The sequence below is a fragment of the Rattus rattus genome, chromosome 2, assembly GCF_011064425.1.
Source record: "Rattus rattus isolate New Zealand chromosome 2, Rrattus_CSIRO_v1, whole genome shotgun sequence".
In the NCBI taxonomy this organism is placed as follows: Eukaryota; Metazoa; Chordata; class Mammalia; order Rodentia; family Muridae; genus Rattus; species Rattus rattus.
The window spans coordinates 20,943,090-20,963,228 of NC_046155.1; the positions used below are offsets into that span (position 1 = coordinate 20,943,090).

The 20,139-nt window shown below is 39.8% G+C and overlaps 1 protein-coding gene across 1 annotated transcript in view; it reads right to left on the bottom strand.

Annotated features, from left to right (window-relative positions):
• Positions 1-20,139, bottom strand: part of Tmc1 (transmembrane channel like 1) — a 162,922-nt gene that overhangs the window by 59,850 nt on the left and 82,933 nt on the right. The window contains exons 5-8 of the mRNA XM_032891708.1: positions 15,749-15,839; positions 13,891-13,972; positions 3,678-3,784; positions 1,009-1,107 (exon numbers count right to left, since the gene is read on the bottom strand). Of these exons, the coding sequence (XP_032747599.1) occupies positions 1,009-1,107; positions 3,678-3,784; positions 13,891-13,972; positions 15,749-15,839 (379 nt within the window). The remainder of the gene's footprint in view (positions 1-1,008; positions 1,108-3,677; positions 3,785-13,890; positions 13,973-15,748; positions 15,840-20,139) is intronic.

Genomic DNA, 20,139 nt, shown 5'->3' on the forward strand with positions numbered 1-20,139 from the left:
TTTAAAAAGAAATTATAGAATTATATCATCATAGACTTGGATCATACCCCAAAATGATTTTTCAATAGGCAACAATAAGTTTGTACCACAGTAATTGAACGTTCTAACTCACTTATTGTTGCTGTGATAAAATATTGATCAAAACCAACTTGGGAAGAACTGACAGATTATAGTTCATCATCATGGGATTCCAGGACAGAACACAAGGCAGGAACCTGAAGGCAGGAACTAAAAAGCAGTAGAAATTTATGAAGAAACGCCGACCACGCTGGCTTGCTTTACCTGGCTTGCTACCTTTCATAAATAGTGCAAGCCCAACTACTAAGACCACATCATGCACAGTAGGCTGGGCTTTCCCACATAAATCATAAATGAAGAAAATGCCCCAAAGGCGTGCTCATAGGCTATTCTGATAGAAGCAGTTCCTTAGTTCAGGTTCCCTCTTTAAGTTGACAAGGACAGCAAACTATGGTTTGAGTAAAACTACTGTTAGTGCTATAATAAAATACTATTTATTTTAATATTATAGTGAATTAGTGCTTTTTTCAGTATTTTGTAGAATTTGATATTTCTCAGTACATAAGTGTTTCTTTTTAATTTAGTAGTGACTATTAAGTATTCGTGTATTCTTGTGTAGGATGGTGAAGGAGTTAATATGGAGTCTACCAAAAACCCCATAAGATTTTTTCAAAGAGCACATTTGCAAATAATTCCCTTGTTCTTTATTTAAGGGAAGAAGAAAATTTGACATAAATCTTTAGGATCTGAGCTCATCTTTAGTCCATATTCAATATTCCTATTTAATCATATTTATCATGTGTGTAAACCTTATTCATACACAGAAACACACTTTGACACATACAGTCTTTTATAAACAGGAGGCAGGGATATCTCTTAAGACCCTAACCTTAACCCTAACCCTATGTAAAGGAGCATAGAGTTTCTGGGTAACAACAACAACAACAACAAAAAAGCTGGTCTCTACAGACTCTATGTGGAGAAACTTACATTGAAGTCGTAGAGCACACCAAAGTTTGCTGCAGATGCTTCTTCAGCTCTTGGGACTGTTTTCCTAGGTAAGCTGCCATATGGTAAACCCCAGAGGTACTAAAGAAAGCAAAAAGAGCCGTTAAAGCAAATCTGAGCCCCACATGTGATCACAAATGGTTTTATTTAAAAAACACGTTGGAAAGTTTTTCATTCGGACTCTTTGGGTCTCCATGTGGGGTCTCATTTTCTGGGAATTCACTAAGTCCAGAATTAAGAACAAAGGATCTAAAGACCCTACACTCTGAATTCACTGAATGAAGAGCAAAGCGGGCCAACCACAGTCCCCAGAAGGCTTGCTAAGGAGCCCCGTGTTCACTCCTACCACGATAGTAACCATATTTAGTTGAAGAGTACCAAAGTGTTCATCCAAATGGTACTACCCACGGTTTCATAAGAGAGATTCCCCTTAAGAGAGGATATTGAAAGAGGGTCCATGGAAAGAACTGAAGCCTCAGGAAAACCAGCCATGTAACTAATCAGAAGATGTCCACTGGGTGCAAACACTCACATCCTGATTACAGAGGCATCTGTGTCATCTCCAGGTCAGGGTTTCTGCCCTGAATCTGTGCTATGGGCTAAGGAGAGAACAGTGCCAAGAGCAGTAAACTAAGAATAAGGCAAGAATAGTTGTCAAAGGAAGGACCCAGAAGGCCTCCTCCAGCCCCCATAGCTTGGCAACCATAAGCTGCTTCACAGACAAAATGAACTTTCCTCTCTCTGAGGGAGTTGGTGGTCATAGTTTAAAGCCTGAATGCAGAGGCTGACCAGACAAAGGCTAGAAATTAGCCTCTCCTGATTCCTGCTGCACGAATGGCATGATCTCCCGCCACAGCCCTTTAGCTGGTTTCTTTCTTCCTCTGACCAGAACAGTAAATACTTTCTTCCCACACAGCTTCACTCCAAAGGCCTAGAGAGCAAAGGTAATGGAAGTATGTGGCTTAAAAGGACACATGTAAATCTGGGACAAAAAGTCACACGCCTCAGAACAATACTAGGTGGGATGCTGGAATAGACAGCTATGAAATAAGATCATGTGCTTGGGAGATGCTGGTCTTTCTGCTAATGCACAGGGAGCTCGACCTCTTTTGTTCCTGTTCTGGAGTAAGTAATAATTGCTCAGGAAACAAGGTGTCCTATAGTATCTGTGACCAGGTTATCCAAAGGCAGGAAGCTCCCAGCTCACTCCCTCAGTGTGCTGTGCTTTACATAATCTCAAAGGAGAGTTCAAAGGAATTACCAACAGTCTTCCGATACTTTCACACAGAGCTTACACAGCATGTGAGTAAAAGACTCCTGGCTCTACCTGCTAAGGAGGTAAGGAGAGCAGCAGTGGGCAGTGGTGGAGTGCAGAGTCTAGTTTCCTTAGAGAAGCAAGAATAAAGTCTGGCTTCCTTTGGAATGGGCGAGAGGCACACGCACATTTGCCTACACTGCCTTAAACTTGTAACTTGGGAGAATCTGATCCCACTGTCATCTGAGCCAACCAGACTCAGATATTCCTCGTAATTTTCATGGGAATTATAAAACTAGCTGACTAAATGCAAAATCTGGGTGATAAAAGAGGTGTGGGTCCTAGACCAAATTACCCCAAATAATAAATAACTTAGTAATTGTCACTGAATTACCCAATACCTAATTTGGGTATTTCAAATGGGGATGGGAAATTTCCTCTCCAGTCTGTGCCATGTGGAGTGTGGAGATATTTTTGCTCTGTGGGAAGCCAGTCTCTTTAGGGCAGGAAGGCAATAGTATTGTACTAACTAGGAAGCTTATTACAAATGTAGACGTGACTAGTTTTAAGATGGATATAGTGTCATTCAAACATACAGTTCAGGCCATTAATAATCTTTTATTAAACAAATTGGTTTTAAAAAATACGGGTACCAGAACAGGTTCTTTGTAAGTTACACAAACTTCCACCAAGCTTTTGTAGGGTAAGCGCCCAAAGACTTCAAAGCTTCTTCATGTGAGTAAAGCTTACAGGTCCCTGTGGTTTGGCCTCCACTCATTCTTCCCAACATCTGCTCAGGGTTGTGTTTACTCCTCAGTCTGAGCCTCTATTTCTCTGACTTTGATCCTAACACCCTATCTGGCTTCTGATCACATCAACTATGAACTTGAGATAAGAGAAACCTATTTTAGGAAGATGTGGCTAGTGCTATGTTCCCCCAGTTAAGAAAAACTAGAACTTTCAATTATGTGAAGAACAATTTTGAAAGCAAATTTGACAGAGTAAGTACAGTCCAGTGGTTATAGTAAGTCTCCTCATTGACCAATAATGCTTGGCATTGGGGTAGGAACCAATATGATTCTGATTAAAGCCAGGAATTTTCCCATGTAAAGTACACACTTAGACATAAATACTCTATGTTATATGTAATTCCATAAGTGATCATATACCCTTGGAACATAGTACCTTTGGCTATAGGTACTATTTTGAAGCTTACCCATGCTGTAAATCCTATCTATGAAGAAATGACCATAGTCAGTCACTCTATTTGAGAAAGAAAGAGTAAACAAGGGGGTAGGGAAATAAGGGGGGGATGGAGGAGTGAGGTGGAGGGTGGGGCCAACAGAAATCACTTAAGACTATTTTTCAGTAACCCTTACTGGAAGTCAGAGCTTACCTCTGGTAACATGATGAGACTGAAGGTCAATATAAAGAGAACCATGTTGACGCCATACATCCACCTCAGGAACAGGAAGTATGAGGCCACTGAGGAACCAAACTGACCTATTACAAAGAAAATTAAAAGGCTAAAAGAAAGTCAAAACAACAGCAGCAACATTGAAAACCAGACTTCTCTTAGTGATTCTCCAAAGTGATCATGCTTAGAATTGGACAGATAGTTCATCAATGAAGAACACTTCCTGCTATGCTCCCAGCACCAAATGTCAAGCAATCTTAATGCCAGCCTTAACACCAGCTCCAAGAAATCAAATAACCTCTTCTGGCCAATCAGATACCTGCGCACCTCTGCTCCCACCCTGAGCATGTGGGGAAATACACACACACACACACACACACACACACACACACACACACACACACACAAAATACAATGGTTTTTTTTTTTTTTTTTTTTTTGGAGCTGGGGACCCAAACTCAGGGCCTTGCGCTTCCTAGGCAAGCGCTCTACCGCTGAGCTAAATCCCCAACCCCCAAAATACAATGTTAAAAATGGAAGTTCATTTACTGACACATTGGACCACCTTCTATTGGCAGTCGCTCTTCTTTCTCTCAGAAGACATTTGAGCACTTCCTAGGGTGCAGAAGGAAGCTTTGCAGAATGTCACTGTAAAGTGCAACCTGTGCCTGCAGGGTCCATCGAGGGGAGAACTCCCTTCAGTTTAGCAGCTCCAAGCACCACCTATATGAGGTGCTTTCATCCATGAGTTCAGTGAGTAGACACATAGAAAGCAGTAGCTCTGGTGCCCAGCCTGCTGTTGGGAACAATCACGGTGACTGCAGTGCTCTTTTACTTGGACAAATGATAAACACACCAAGCACGTCCTTCTCATAAACACATTGACTGTCCCCTTGTGGATGGCTCCAATTGCTTGCATTTTATGGAGGTAGTGCAGATGCTGAACATCATAGCATACAGCCTAAGTTCCTTCTGGCAGAATTTTTTATCAATATAGAACACGATATTATAGGTGGTGTGGCTGCTCCAAGAAGTGATGTTTCAGTGAATTGAACTATAAATATACTGTATGTACCCAAACACATATGAAGACTTTACAATGGGTGTGTGAGTGAGAAGTGTACCCAGACAGGTCCTACAGTAAGGGAATGAGAGCTCCCTCTCTCCCTCTCTCCCTGTCTCCCTCTCTCCCTGTCTCCCTCTCTCCCCGTCTCCCTCTCTCCCCCTCTCCCCCTCTCCCTCCCTCCCTCTCTCCCTCTCCCTCTCTCCCTCTCTCCCTCCCTCTCTCCCTCTCCCTCTCTCCCTCTCTCTCCCTCCCTCCCTCCTCCCTCCCTCCCTCCTCCCTCCCTCCTCTCTCTCCTCCCTCCTCCCTCTCCCCTCCCTTTTCCCTGTCCTTCTCTCTCCCCTCCCCTCCCTCTGCCCCCCCTCCTTTTAATTTTTAATTGTTTTTCTAAGACATGATTTCTTTTTGTAGCCCTGGCTATACTGGAACTCTCTCTATGATCAGGCTGGCTTCAAACTCAGAGATCAGCCTGCCTCTGCTTCCTGGGTGCTGACAATAAAGGCATCCGCCACCACTGCCGGACAAGAGGAGGTGCTTTAGATCTGTTTGTATAGGAAGGTGTTAGAGAAGATGATCAGAAATCGAAGGTAGCGACGTTCCCAGCTGAGAAAAGAGCCACCGAAACAGAGTGAAGAATGAGATCAGGGATCCCGGGACAGACACAGGCTTTTAACAGCCAAACCAAAATACCGCCTATGAGACTGGAGTCTAACGGAAGAGAGAATCTGCAGGAGATGCGGTTGACAGGAGGCAAAACCATGCTGGGTAGGGCGTCCTACAGCAACAGTGGAATATGTTTTAAAAAGTTATAAAAGATAGCGGGAAGGTGCTAAGTAGTGGGGCTGGAGGTCAGAGAGGTGCGTGCCTTTTCAAAATCACCTTTGAGCTTTGGAAGCCACAATAGACAGCATCAGGCGAGACTCTTGTCAACTCACCTGCTCTGAGGACAAGCAGAGATCTGTCTAATTCTCACTAACGGAGAACACAAGTGCACAAAACATCTTAAAGCTGAGATCAGTGGGAAAAGAATAAGAATTCTAGACGGGAGAGATGGCTCAGTGGTTAAGAACACTGGTTACTCAGCTACTCTTCAAAGGGACCCAAATTCGATTCCCAGGACCCACACGGTGGCTCACAAACCATCTGTAACTCTAGTTCCAGAAGACCTAACCCTCTCTTCTGGCCCCCTGGGGCACCAGGCAGACATGTAATGCACAGGCATGCATCGAAGCAAAACACTTACTTACACACATACAATTTAAAATTAAAAAGAAAAAGAAACTCTCAAACTGAGGATGAGATGCGGTTGCTGTAGGCTGTAGAAAAGCCCCGGATCCTGCGGGGATCACTTCAGGCTCGGCATCTTGGTTCTCAGACCTCAGTCTTACAGATTACCACTTTCATGGTCCAAGGAAGGTCAGTGTACAGCCTCAGAAACCCCGTGCCAGTCCCTTTGGTCCGTTTTATTGAGCAAATGCCCTGTAGGTCCAATGCTCATCTTTAGACCTCTAGCTTTGAAACTTTCCTAATGTGGAAGCCTTCCTACAGGTAAGGGAAGGCTCCAACAGTGCAAATTCCAGCCTGTGCTTGCGAGGGTGAGGCTGACTTCACATCCGTAATGCCTGTCATTCGGAGGCTTGGGCTATTCTTCAGTTACTGTTCCATTTATTACCACAATACAGGAGCAGGGTTTGTTGTAGATTTTGTCTTTTGTTTTGTTTTGTTTGGGTTTGTTTTGTTTTGTTTTAAGAAACTTGAAAAGAGATCACTTTCTAAGTGGACACAGAGGATGGAATCGGTGACTTTGACGTCTAAGAATTTGTGTTCACATCTAAAAATGAACTCGGACTCGTGGCACAGGGTAACGGTTATCTGTGACCTGTCCCTGCCAAGGGACTGCAGCCACTTATACTGGCCTGGCAGCACAGCCCTAGAGCAGGTCTGACCCCCCAGGGACATCTGATCATCTCCTTGGCTCCCAGTGGTTTCATAGCATTGCACAGCTCTTATCTCTGTTCTCTGGTAACAACCATCTGAGGCTTCTTAGTCAGGCTTACTGATCATGGTTTATTGAAGCGGTCCTCGGGTCCTGGAGGAGAACAAGGGACTGCCTCTAGGCAGCTGCTGCAAAGCTTTCTGTGCAAACACATGGGAGATGCCCTGATGAAGATGCTGAGTACGGAGTGTGGAATCGCTCTTCTTTCCCCCTCCTCTTCTTCCCCCTCCTCTTCCTCCCTCCCTCTCTTTCTCCTTTTCTTCTCCTGGCTTCCTCCTTCCCATTTCATTACTTTCTCTCCCTTCTCCCCATCTGTCCTTCCTTCCGTCCTTGCACCCTGCCTTCCTTTCACCCTCCCAGCCTGTTTGTTCTTACTCGCCTTTACTCATCTGGCTACCACCGTGCTCCTCACTTTCAGTCCTCACACACAACCACAGGCAAACGCACGCCTCGGGAATGCAGTTTAAAATGCTTACATGCAAAAGCAAAATGCATATTCGAGAAAGCATCCCCTCCTCCAACCCACATATCTACACTGAGGACCAAACATCTTTTCTAAGACTAGAGCATCCAAACTGAAATGTGGGTTCTTTGAAAGCAGTTCCACGACTCTTATTTGAGAGCAAACTCTTTACAGAATCCTAAGTATAAAGACAATGAACTTCCAGTGAAACAGACTCCATCGACACGAGGATGAGTTTAGAAAAGACTCAAACAGTCAGAGGGACTGGGCGATCCAGAGGCCATATTCCATCCATGTTCACCCTATAGTGGGTAAAGGTGAAATAGCAGAAGAGATATACTATAGCTGATACAGTGGGGCACTTGGTGACATCCAAGGACCAGGGTACATTTTCCTGTTTCAACAACAACAACAACAAAAAGAAAGCAAAATATATATATATATATATATATATATATATATATATATATATATAATACTGGAAGTTGCTGGCATTCATGCAGCGTAGCTGAAAGAGTGCAAGTGGAAAATAGTCTTGTCCACCAGGATGATGATGACGATGGTGACTGCGGTTTGCATCCTTCAACAGTCAGAGTCTCTGTCTCTGTTGCTGTCTTATTAGTCTCTATATCTCTCTTTTTCTCTCTGTCTCTGTGTTTCTGTCACACAACACACAACACACACACACACACACACACACACACACACACACATTGAAATAGAGAAATTGAGTGAAGCAGAATTGATTCACTGCAATTGAAAAGCAAGGAATCAGTGTCCTAGCCCATCTAGTCAACAATTCCCTGTGAACTGGGCACACTAGTGGTAAGTAATAAGCCAGGCTTCTAAATCACACTGTGCTCACCTACAAGTCTTTGTTTCCAAATCTCGATCCCTTTTAATCACGATGGGATATCTCCTCAAGTAGATCTATAGTTAAATTATTTTTAAATATAATGTGCAAAATAACGAAATGAGCATGCACATCTGAAAGAACGTAAGTAATTTCTAAGGCTATTTAAATTCACAATTTAGTCTGCACCCATAAATAGCCCATTCTTTTCCTTTTTAACACAGCTGATAAATGCTGCTTTTATAATACATTAGAAATGTGTTAAAACTCTTTCATGTGTATTAAAGTGAAAATTAAGTACATGCATATTCTTGTCATGAATTTTCTTGTGTTTCTTTTAAATTAAAGATTAAGGCTTCACCTCTCCCTCTGGTTATTTATTATTAAGGAATGTAATTTGTAGACTGTCATCATACATAATTTTCTCTTGAACAGATGGGTAATAACACACACACACACACACACATAGGAAGAGGGAGAGAGAGGGAGAAGAAGAGGGAGAGGAAGAGGGAGAAATAGCTATCACATATTTCTGAATGGAAAAAGACAAGTAAATGACCTGCCTTATGAATACAATGTAAATACCACCACTTGGCTAGGATACAAAGCAGTGTTTTTTCAAATGAGCCTAGAGGTAGAAAATCTAATGAAATGCTTGCTTTGTGTTTCCTGTGGTGCTTAGACCAGCAGGGTAATATGAGCATTAGCCTTTGTTCTCCAGGTTACCTTTTTGAAGTAATTTCTAATCTGAGAAACACAGCTATCAGAACAGATTTTTGTTACTGGGATCAATTGAAGATTCCGTAAACTAGGGGTCATGACCCCAGGATCACCCAACTGATATGTGGCCATGAATAATTTGTCAACAATGAAGGGCTTATGAATACACGGTGACCAAAACTTCACTCAAAATCAAACACATAATGGATCCAAGATATCTCTGGCAGTGCCGTTCTGTGATACACACTATGCCTTTATAGCAGCCATGGTTGTGAGTAATGTCTCCACTTGGCACTGTGAACGCCTTCAGTCCACCAATGCCAATGAGCATTGCCTGAGATGCCTTACCCGGATTTGAGAAATAGCAAGACAGGAAACTTCTGTTTCACTTAGTTATGGAAAACAAAGACTTCTCTTATTTTCCTAACATTACTGCCCTGCATGTAAATTAGTACATATTTAGATTAAATAGAGTTAGAATGCTTGATGTTAAGAATTTCTATTTCAATTGCTTACTTGAACTACATTTTTTAAAAAAATTGTTGAATGAATTTTGGCTTAGGATTCAGAGAGAATTTATGACAATTAAAATATACTTCTGCCATTATGCACTGCAAATTTATACAGAGTGTCATTTTCAGCATTAACAGTTATAAGATCAAAATGTCAATCAACTCTGAAAAACATTGACAATGCTCTGTGTCCTGCCATACCAACTATTCAGCTGAGATTTAACTATTTAAATATAAGAACATACATCTTGGGCTGGAAAGATGGATCAGTGGTTAGAGCTCCGACCGCTCTTCCAGAGGTCCTGAGTTCAAATCCCAGCAACCACATGGTGGCTCACAACCATCTGTGATGGGCTCCAATACCCTCTTCTGGTGTGTCTGAAGACAGCAGCAGTGTACCCACATACATATAAATAAATAAATAATAAATAAATAAACAAACCTAAAAAAAAAAGAACATACATCTTACTAGTCTGAGAACCTAGTATGTTTTCACCTTTTATTTGTAAAAGTGTATATGTAACAAATAATTATTTTAAAATAATTTCTTAAACCAAACATGGTGATATAATCTTTTAATTCTAGCAGAGATTAGGAGGCAAAGAGAAGAAGATCACTGAGTTTTAGGCCAGCCCAGTCTTCAGGATAGCCAGGGCTACACAGAGAAACCTTGTCTTGAACCCCACCCCCCAATAAAGGGAGTGGCAAGCTACTGCCTCATATGGCCCATGGGCACATATCATTTACCATAATCCATACCATTTTTACTCTCTAGTTTATAATTTATTGTCCTCTCTACCCAACCACCCACAACATTAACACATACAGAAGTAAGCCAGTAAGGGCAGAGTTTTGTCCATCTTTGTCAGTAGCAATGGTGCTTAGAAAGATACCTAGTTGTGAACCCCTTCAGCTCCTTCAGTCCTTTCTCTAACTCCTCCATTGGGGTCCCTGTGCTCAGTCCAAAGCATCCTCATCTGTATCAGTAAGGCTCTGGCAACCACATAGGAAGAATAACAATATCAACCAACCAGAGCTCCCAGCAACTAATGAATACACATGGAGAGACCCTTAGCTCCAGTCACATATGTAAAGGATGTCATTATCTGGCATCAATAGGAGGAGAAGCCCTTGGTCCTGTGGATGCTCATTTTCCAATGTAGGGGAATGCCAGGGCATTGAGGTAGGAGTAGGTGGGTGAGAGTAGTAGTATCCTCATAGAAGCAGGGGGAGGGGGGAGGAGGTGTGGGGGAGGAGAGGAGGTAGATAACATTTGAAATGCAAATATATAAAATACCCAAGAAAAATAAAATTAAAAAATAAAAGAAAGATAACTAGTACACAGTAGACTTTCACTGAGCATTTTTGAAATTATTAACAAACTCCAAGATCATTTTTGAAAGCAACATGAGATATATGATAAAATGGTCCTAATCCCCAAAGTAATAAAATAATCTTTCTGAAGCTCCTGTATAATTAAACTGTCATTTCTTTCAGAGAAAAGCATTCATGTTACTTTCATTACAAAATGTATTTTATAAATATGGAACATATTGTGCCAACTTTATTCTAAAAAGACTTTGAAAATATAATTAAATAGGCACATAGTAAAAATCTGTATTCCATTTAAATTTTGCAATAATTTTCTCTCAAATAAATAATTTTACATGTCACTATACATCAAAACCTCATTATAAATTATACATAAGGTATTGTTGGGCTGGAAATGGCTTTGTGTAACAACCAAAACTAAAAAATTCATATGAAGCCCTGGATATAACAATAGAGGACCAGAGATAAAAATAGACCATTCAACACAGATGGCAGAGACAAAACGGCCATAACCTTTAGAGAACAGAGCCCATATTACATTGTTTTTTATTCTCCATTCGGTTCAGCCTCAAAGGCCATCTTAGAAAGATACTTTTCCAGGCAGACTGATGCCTATGAGATGGTTATTTCATTCAATAGCTCAAAGCACACAATCCTTCACATTTCATGAGTTCTACCTCAGACCATAATCTGAAAGTATGTGGTGTGCTTGTGACTATAATAGTGCACTGGAATGCTACAGAATAGGTGTATGTGAGGAAATGATATCTTCAGAGTAAATAGCTGAGAAATGAGAAACACATTCCTCAGATATAATAACTGTCCATGGATTCTGCAGCACTCGTCATCACTGACCTGGCAGAAAGCAAGAAGCTTCTAAAAGCTTGGTCAAAGTAAACAGCTAAATAGGTCGGAGCTAGGCACACCTTCTCTCTCAGTTGTGCTACAACTGTACTCAACTACTACTGTGGTAGGGCTATGTACTAGGAAGGAAATGTACACCCTGTGGACACATAAGAATCAGGTGAGGTGATGTTGGTAGTGTTGAACTCATGTGCCTCTGGGTGAGTCATAGTGAAAATGGTGGTTGGCAGGAGGACAGTTCTTCACAGCTAAAGAAAAGGATCGGTCCTGGTAAAGAAATAGGACAACCACTCAAACAACAAGTTATGTGTGGAAAGGGAAATAGTCCATACTTCGTTAATTGACCAGCCTAACTGCTTCAAATTTACTGGAGGAGGAAGGAATTTAATTGAAGAAAGTGTGAGTTTCTAGTAATGTCCATGACAAAATGGCTTGCTGGTGATTGTGTATGTGTGTGTATGAATATATTTGATTCCCGTATACAATTATAATCAAGATAATTATAAAACACAAATTAACACGGCATTGCTACTGAATTAGGCTGAAACCTTCATGTTCTACTGGGTTTTAAAAAGAAAAGAAATATTTCTTTGTTACTGTGTATTTTCTACACATCCATACAAATAACAAGTTTCTCATAATACAGTTCACATCTGGTCTAAAAGTGTAATAAAGACCAGAGGGCTAAAACATGACAGCCAACTTTAGGCAGAGCAAGGATTAATCCAAAGTTTTTTTCATGTAAATTGATCCAGGTCTTATTTTGGGTATGTTTTCTAATTTTTAAATCATATTAAACTTTTATCTTATTGCGTTCATGTCATGATGCATATGCCACGTGAGTCAAAGGACAGCTCATAGATCTGGCTCCCTCGTCCTTGTGAGTCCGGAAGAATGAACTCAGTTCATCAGGATTAGTAGTGCCCACCCACTCAGATGTCTTGCTGGCCCTTAAACAAGACCTTTTTTTTTCCGGAGCTGGGGACCAAACCCAGGGCCTAGCAAACGCTCTACCACTGAGCTAAATCCCCAACCCCTAAACAAGACCTTAATGTTCCATATGTTCTGTTCTTTGGGGCTAGATTATGTATTTCACCTGTGCCACTGAAACCTTGAAATTCTATAATATCATTCTTCATGCACATGAAACCCTGTCTATTAATATCTAAAGTGAGGTAGATCTTTGGAAAAATACATCTGTAATTTGATTCATTGCATATTTGTTGAGTGACAAGTGGGCTCTGGGTATAAACAAAGATTGCCTGCTTTCATGCTTATTAAGAAAAATAAGCATAAAGTGAAGTGAGATTATATAGAGTCACTTTAAAATTAGAATTTTGAATAAGGAGAAACACTGAAGGAAAATCAGGCAAAAAAGGCATGTTATGAGAAACACATGGAGAGACATGAAAATTATGAGCTGATATATTTTAATTCACTGCCATTAATGACTCATTTAATGAAGGACCAAGACCTGAGAGACAGCCACCTCTAAACATGCCCAATCATGTCAGCGAAATAGGTATCCATCAAATAAAACTATATTAAACAAGCTTTGGCCTGTCTGTACATGCTGAGTGTTACACAGAGTGAGTCCTTTATGACATCAAGATAGCAAATTCTTTGTGTTTATTCTTCTTTATAGGTTTAGATGTAAGCTATTAAGTCTTATTGTTTTAAAAAATGGTCCTTGTGGTTATCTCTAAAGTTCCAAAGAGTATGTGTTTACAGTATATTATTCACTGCCTTCCCAATATAGGCAGTGTCCTTGGACACAATACCACCTTTCCTGCAGAGAGAGAAGTGCTTTTGCTTAGACTAAAACAAGAAAGTGACATCTCCAGTGTTGTTCTTGATAAGCGCTGGTACAATGACACAGTTTGAATCTGGAATGCCCCCCACCCATGTTGCACAGAGGTTGGGGCGTCTTTAGGAGGAGGGGGTCTAGAGTAAGGGCTTTAAGTCACTGAGAACACAACATGGTAAATGGAACAGGACCAAGGTCCCTCTTCGCCTCTTGGTTTGCATCCTCACTGCTTTTGCACAGGGATCAGGCTATTTCTACCACACGATCCCAGTATTATGCGTTGAGCCACACTGGCCCGGTGGGACAGGACCAGATGACGATGGACTGTGAACTGAAATAGGGAGCCAAAATAAACATCCTCTCCTTTTAAGTCTGTCGGCTCAGGTTTTCATCTCAGCACTCAGCTGACTAACACAAAGCTTCGCCACGAGGAAGTCAAGCTTTACTTCGTTAGTTGTGTTGGCAGTTGGGTTGGTTTTCAATTTCCCCAAGAGTCCCTAAATGGGGAAAGGTCTGTGAAAGCTTATGAGACTTGATTCTCAGAGAGCTTTCCTTGTCGAATTAGATCTGGTGGATACTTACTTTCAATTGCTTTGATCTTGTTTTCCCATGGGACACAAGCAGCTTTGAAGTTCTCGAAATCACGGAGGAATTTTGCCCATTTCTGAAAACAAGGTTAAATACTAGTAAAGTACAAACTCTTACGTTTCTAAATATCCGTTCTCCCATTTCCCCAAATCACAAGACAATGGCTTCCAGGGAGCTCGTTGCCACCAAATACTGCTGTTCTGTAAAAGGGGACAACAGCAGGATTCACTTCTGTCTCTATTTACCATCATTCTCATATAACTTAATTTAAGAAAGAAATAGTGATTGTCAGACATGTTTACAATCTTAGTAACTTGGGAGACTGATCCACAAAAATAGCAGTGTCAAGGACAGTCTGAGCAATATTGTCACACACTAGTTCCAAAACAAACAGAAAAAATATAAACACACACATACATTGACTCTGTTTTAAAGGGACTGTACTGACCACTCAGAAAGATCTATACATTCTACCAGACAAGAAAATGAGACTTGTGTTAGTCAGGTGATTGCCATAAACTTTATGTTTAATATTCAATGCATGAGAAACTGATAGACTTATGATGAATAAGACAATAGCATCTTCCTTCAAACACGTCTGGTCTCCTAAAGTAGCCTGTGTGGATGCAGGTCATTTTAATTCATGATTATTGTTTACATGGGGCACTTTATTTTGAGAAAGGACAATAGTCAACTAAATAGAAAGAGATGGCATCACAGAAAAATAAAGAATCCATTTTTTCAACGGTCTTCCTTCCACTTTCCTCTATAGTGTTGGGTTATCCATGGTTAAGAGGACTAAGGAGAAATTGGGGTGGGGCATAAACCTTCCATATGTGTTCATTATGACAGACCAGTGTGAAAGTTAAGCAGACACAACAGTCTAAATCAGAAGTTCAAAAGATTACTTAAAAACTAGGGATGGCCCAGCTGCCCATCTGGAGTAGAATATGTGAATATGTAAATTGTGACATCTTCACACAGTGTATAATGCAATACTTTAAAACATGAACTGTAACCCACACAGCATCAAGAGCTGTATCCCATGACTCCAGTCGAACAATAAAGAGGCAGGAAACAAAGCTTGGTCACACATAGAATGACTGAATGCCTTTAAAAGATAAAAGGCAAATAAAGTTAACCGTTTGTATGTATTTAAATGAAAATGAAGATCTTCAGTTTCCTTGCAAACCTCTCTCTCTCAATAGAATACACTTAGACACAGTTTTTACAGAATTTATAGAGGCAATAATACCTATGGACCTACTTCACTGTGAGAAGTGTAACTTTATAGAGAAATTCAGTGTTATGCTTGGCCACAATAAGTGCATATAAAAGCAAACTTCCTCCCTATATTTCTCTAAAATTTATACTTGTATGAATATATTATTTTTTCTTGTTGCCTTTCCAGTTCATAATTGATGTTCCTGATAGAAAAAAAAGAGTATAGGGTGGGATACGGAGGTTAAGGCCCTTAAACTTATAGATATTTAGAAAAAATCCTGACCTAGAACCTTTAGAAAATAAAAATGGACCAACTGCACAGTCTTTGATGCTTAGAAGTGGTAAAATCATGCACATCATAAATAACATAAAAATTATAAATGGTACAAATCAGTGTTTGCAACTATTTAAAATTTTCACTCTGTCTTAAAGGAGATTAAGGTTAATCTTAACCTTCCCATATTTTAATACATATTTTAATGCTATAGTCCATGAATTTACTATAGGATCCTTTGCTGTATGCAAACAAACAGTTCAGACTGGTTCTGCCCCCTCAGAACAGACACAGTATTCTCTCTCCCTTAGGGTCACTGTGACACTGACCAGACTGAGTTATGAAAATGCTTACCTTGGCCATCATCATCTTAAATGCAAACCACTTCTTTCCTTTTCCTTTCCCAAGAGCTCCTTCATTTTCACTCACAAATTTCTTTGCTTCCCTGTGACAAGAAAATAAGTAGGCAGACATGTGTTGGCGCACAAGTAGGAGATATTTAATTTTGTTGGGTCTTCTATCTTCTTTCTTCTGGATTCTCTGCAATTGAATCTATGCTATATTTTATAACCTAAAGACTTTTCTTTTTTAGCACAAGTGTTATATAGTATATTGAACATATTTTCTCTATTCCTCTCACACTCTGGTTTGCACCCCTATCTCCCATACACCCCCTCTGAATACCTATACAGTGACCCTTCCACCTTCGTGTCAAACATGCAAACATGATTTTAGGTATCTTTGTAAAAATCTATAACCCAGAAACATTTAATGCATGTTTAATATTTTATTAATTCTGACCAGGAAAAGTAAGATATTTTTAGTCTCACTTATTAATCACCTGGAGTCATCAGAAGGCAGGGGATTTTGTGCCAAGCGTCAAAACATAGAATCTTCCTCCTTCTCATTTCAAATACATACAAAATTAAACCTAAAGTTTATGTCAGGTTCTGGCAACCAGAATTCTTTTTATTTTTTCCCTTTTAAAAAAAGTATTCCTTTAAAATAAATAATGGAAAATAAGAAAGCAAGAGTCAGGACGAATTGGCCTGGTATTTAATTTCATGAGAGCAGTTATGGCTTAAAGCACAAAAGTCACACTCCAAAGGAGATGGAATCGAAGAAGAGGAGAGACTGGAAGAGTTTAGGTCTCAAATTCAGAAAGGGATTTAAATTTAAACTTTAAATGTAAATGTGATTTTAATTTTTTAAACTTTAAATTTTAATCTTGACTCCCAAATTGCAATGCATTTTCAGGAATCATTTCAGTGTCCATTAAAAAGCACACTAATTTATCAAAAGGCAGAATGTGAACATGTTAAATACATGGTTTTTTTATTGTTGTTAGGTATAGAATGCTAGCTCCTCTCACCCTGTTAGTATAATTCCCAGAGTGACAGCTACGGAGTGGTCACTTCAGGATCTATAATCCTGAGTCACTGAACAAGACTGTGTCCTAACCAGGACACATTCTGAAGGGATATGGACTGAGAAATACATCAATGGTCAATTTTATATTTGTCCAAATGTCATGAAATACATGTGCACAAAATTCCATGCTGACAATGCCACAGGTAATGCCATTTTACAGGTGCCACAGTATCTGAGGACATCAACTAAAATGTCACATACACAAATGACAATTAGGTTGCGAAGGGATAATCCTTAGATGGTTGAAGAGATTGTTGTCTCACAGTTAGAATCTGCTGTCCTCTGTCTACCACGTGAGGACAGGATTCTATCAGCCCTACCTGGTTAACCTACTCAGTTTCTTGTTGTCTGTTCCAGGAAAAGAACTTTAAAATTCGAGGTGGCTCTGGCTTCTCTTCTCTAGGGGCCTAAAGAACATGTGACCTAGTGAGAAGGACAATTCAAGTAGACTGTGATTCTGTAGTTGCAATGTGATGGTCAGTTGGGTGGCCCCTAATGGTGTGGTTTTCCAGATGAAACACTTCAGGCATGACAATGAGAACTCACTACCAGGTAGAGTAAGTCTTTTTTAGATGGAGGTGAAAGAAAGAGTTTTATAGAAGATATCCCTTAATAACCATGCTAAACACAGAATCTCGTAATATAGAGTGATCAAAAAACTACCAAACACTAGCTTCCTCATCTGAGATAGGAATGGTCCTTCCTTACACACCTGAGAGCAAGTGCCCACGTATGGTCTGGCATACAAACACCCTCACCATTGTGAACTCTCTACAGTCAGCAAACAATACCCGAAGTCATTCGTGAACAGCAGGCCACTTGTTTGACCTGTGTTGTTGATCTTGATCATGGAAGATATTCAATAAAAGGATGCAACGTTGACTGCAAAATTGGATCTAGTGATTGTGTGTTCCATACTCACAAACATTAAGGCTATTCATTTCCAGATCTTAGATTGTGCCCTTCCTAATTATTCTCTGAGATTTAATTGGCAAATGTCCTAGAACCGGCAGAGAATTAACTACATTAGCTATGTCAAAACAGTCTGATATTCGGTGTGACCTCTGGGTTGAAAAGACTGATTGAAAAATATCCGAAGCAGCTACAACATTTTCAAATACTTAACTAAAGAGCATAAGATGCTATAAACTGAGATCTCATGACTCACTTTTCATACCCTTGCAACAAAGCAAGCATCACATTTAATCTCTAGTTGTTGAATAGATGTTAAGTCTAGAAGAGGGGCAGCTCTTAAAACACACTTTGTAAAATGCTGAACTAGAGGCTCTAAGTACGTATGAGGTTCTGCTAGTTCTAAGCAGCCTCTGTGGTCTGACTCTGTGGCCTTGCCCATGCTTATGATGTGCTCTGTCCCCATGCTCGTGATTCATGTTTCTCAGATGTAAACACCTATCCTCAGGACTCCCGCATACCTGGTCAGGGTCTGCACAAGGTCCCTGTTACTGCAGGGCCTTTAACAGGTCAGTATTTCCCAACCAATGATATCTCAACAGTTCCTTCCCTCCTTTCCAAAGGAGTTACAGGTACAAGATGAGAAACAAATGCTGGGAAACAGATTGAAGCCAATTCTATTACAATGTTTATTTCCCAACACTAAAATTTGTTCTAATGTGATTGATTTATACCATGAACCGATTTGAGCAAAACATGAATCTTGGCTTTGCTTGTTTGTAATTTTATTCATCAGAAATATAGAGGGAGTATAGAAAAGCATATTCATCAATGCCAAAAAGCATTGGAAATATCCAGAATGCACATAGCGCGTCTCACTGCCTGCCTCGCTTTTAAGTACCAGAAAAGCCACACCCACTCACTGTCAAGGTGACCTCCCCTCACACTTCATAAACCACAAACATCAATCATTTTTAAAAACTCCCCATATTCTGTTCCCTTGTCTCAGATGACATATTTGTGCATAATTCTTTATATTTGCAAAATTACTTCCCCGTGACATGTCTTCTGTGGTCTTGAAAGCATCTCCAGATCATGTAAAATCCTAAGCATTTTATAATGCTATGTAAATAGTTATTACAGTGTCTTATTTATGGAATAATGACAAGAAATAAAGTGTGAATATTTAAAAAAATAAAACTTCCACAAGCAAGTTCCAAGTCCTTCTCAAAGCGTCATTCTGCACATACTGTAGAGCTCATATATTTCTTAATCTGTGTTGAATGCTAATGCTATGTTTCTCTATTTTTTCTTTTTGTTTTTAATGTGTCACTAGAAATGTTTATGAATAATTGTGTACTATCTATGGGTTCACTATAAAACTCATAGTATCTATAGTTCAAGTTTATATACTGACATGAGCTTTTTGAGGAACTTGTATCATAACAGAACTGGCCATAATTCAATTATATGGCATCAAAATTTCTAAATCTTAACACACACACACATGCACATGCACACACACATACACATACACACACATACACTCACATGCACACTCACATGCGCATAAACACATACACACACACACACAGGGGTTTTGTCATTGTTTGTTATAATAAATACATATAGAGAACAAAATATCCTTGGTAATAAAATCAGAATTTGCTATTTAACTGTAACAAAATGATGAATTCGTAAGCATACTGTACTACCCTTGGTAAACTCTCATGTGCTCTTCAAGCCTGTTGAAAGGGAATTTTGGCAGCAAGGGTCTCTTCTAAAACCCTTTTTCCTGGGAATACTTATCCTCTAGCTGTGTGATGGGGAAAAGAGAAAAACAAATAAACAAAGAAAAAACCCACCAAGAGTGGAGGGTATTGAAAAAAATTGCATCATATTTTAGAATAACTAGAAGGTAAACTTTTAAAAACAGGTTTTGCATATCTCTTCTGTAAAAATCTTTTCTGTAGAAGGAAGCCAAGAGTTCATCCATTCAGAGAGAATTCAATGTGGAACTAACTCCTCCTAATTTCTTCAGCTTCCCCAGTGGATTTCCGCTCCCTGTTTGTAGTGCCCTGTTTTAATGATGCTACCTTTGTCTGCTCTTTCGGACTACTCCAGTCTTTTCTATTGGGCGTTGCTTATTTATCTGACGCTTCTCTCTGCTACTATATGTGTTCATTCATTTTTCTTGCCAGATACTTCTCAATCATTTAAAACCAAAAGTTCAACTATCATAGATGATTATATAAAGAACACATATCCAGGATCATGGATACTTGACTTTTATTCTGAATCAAATTTACCCTGCTGAATTTAGAACACTCTCTATATTTATATTTTATCTAAACTGCCAGGAGTATAAGAAAATAACTATTCTACTGTCTATTTGGGCCAAG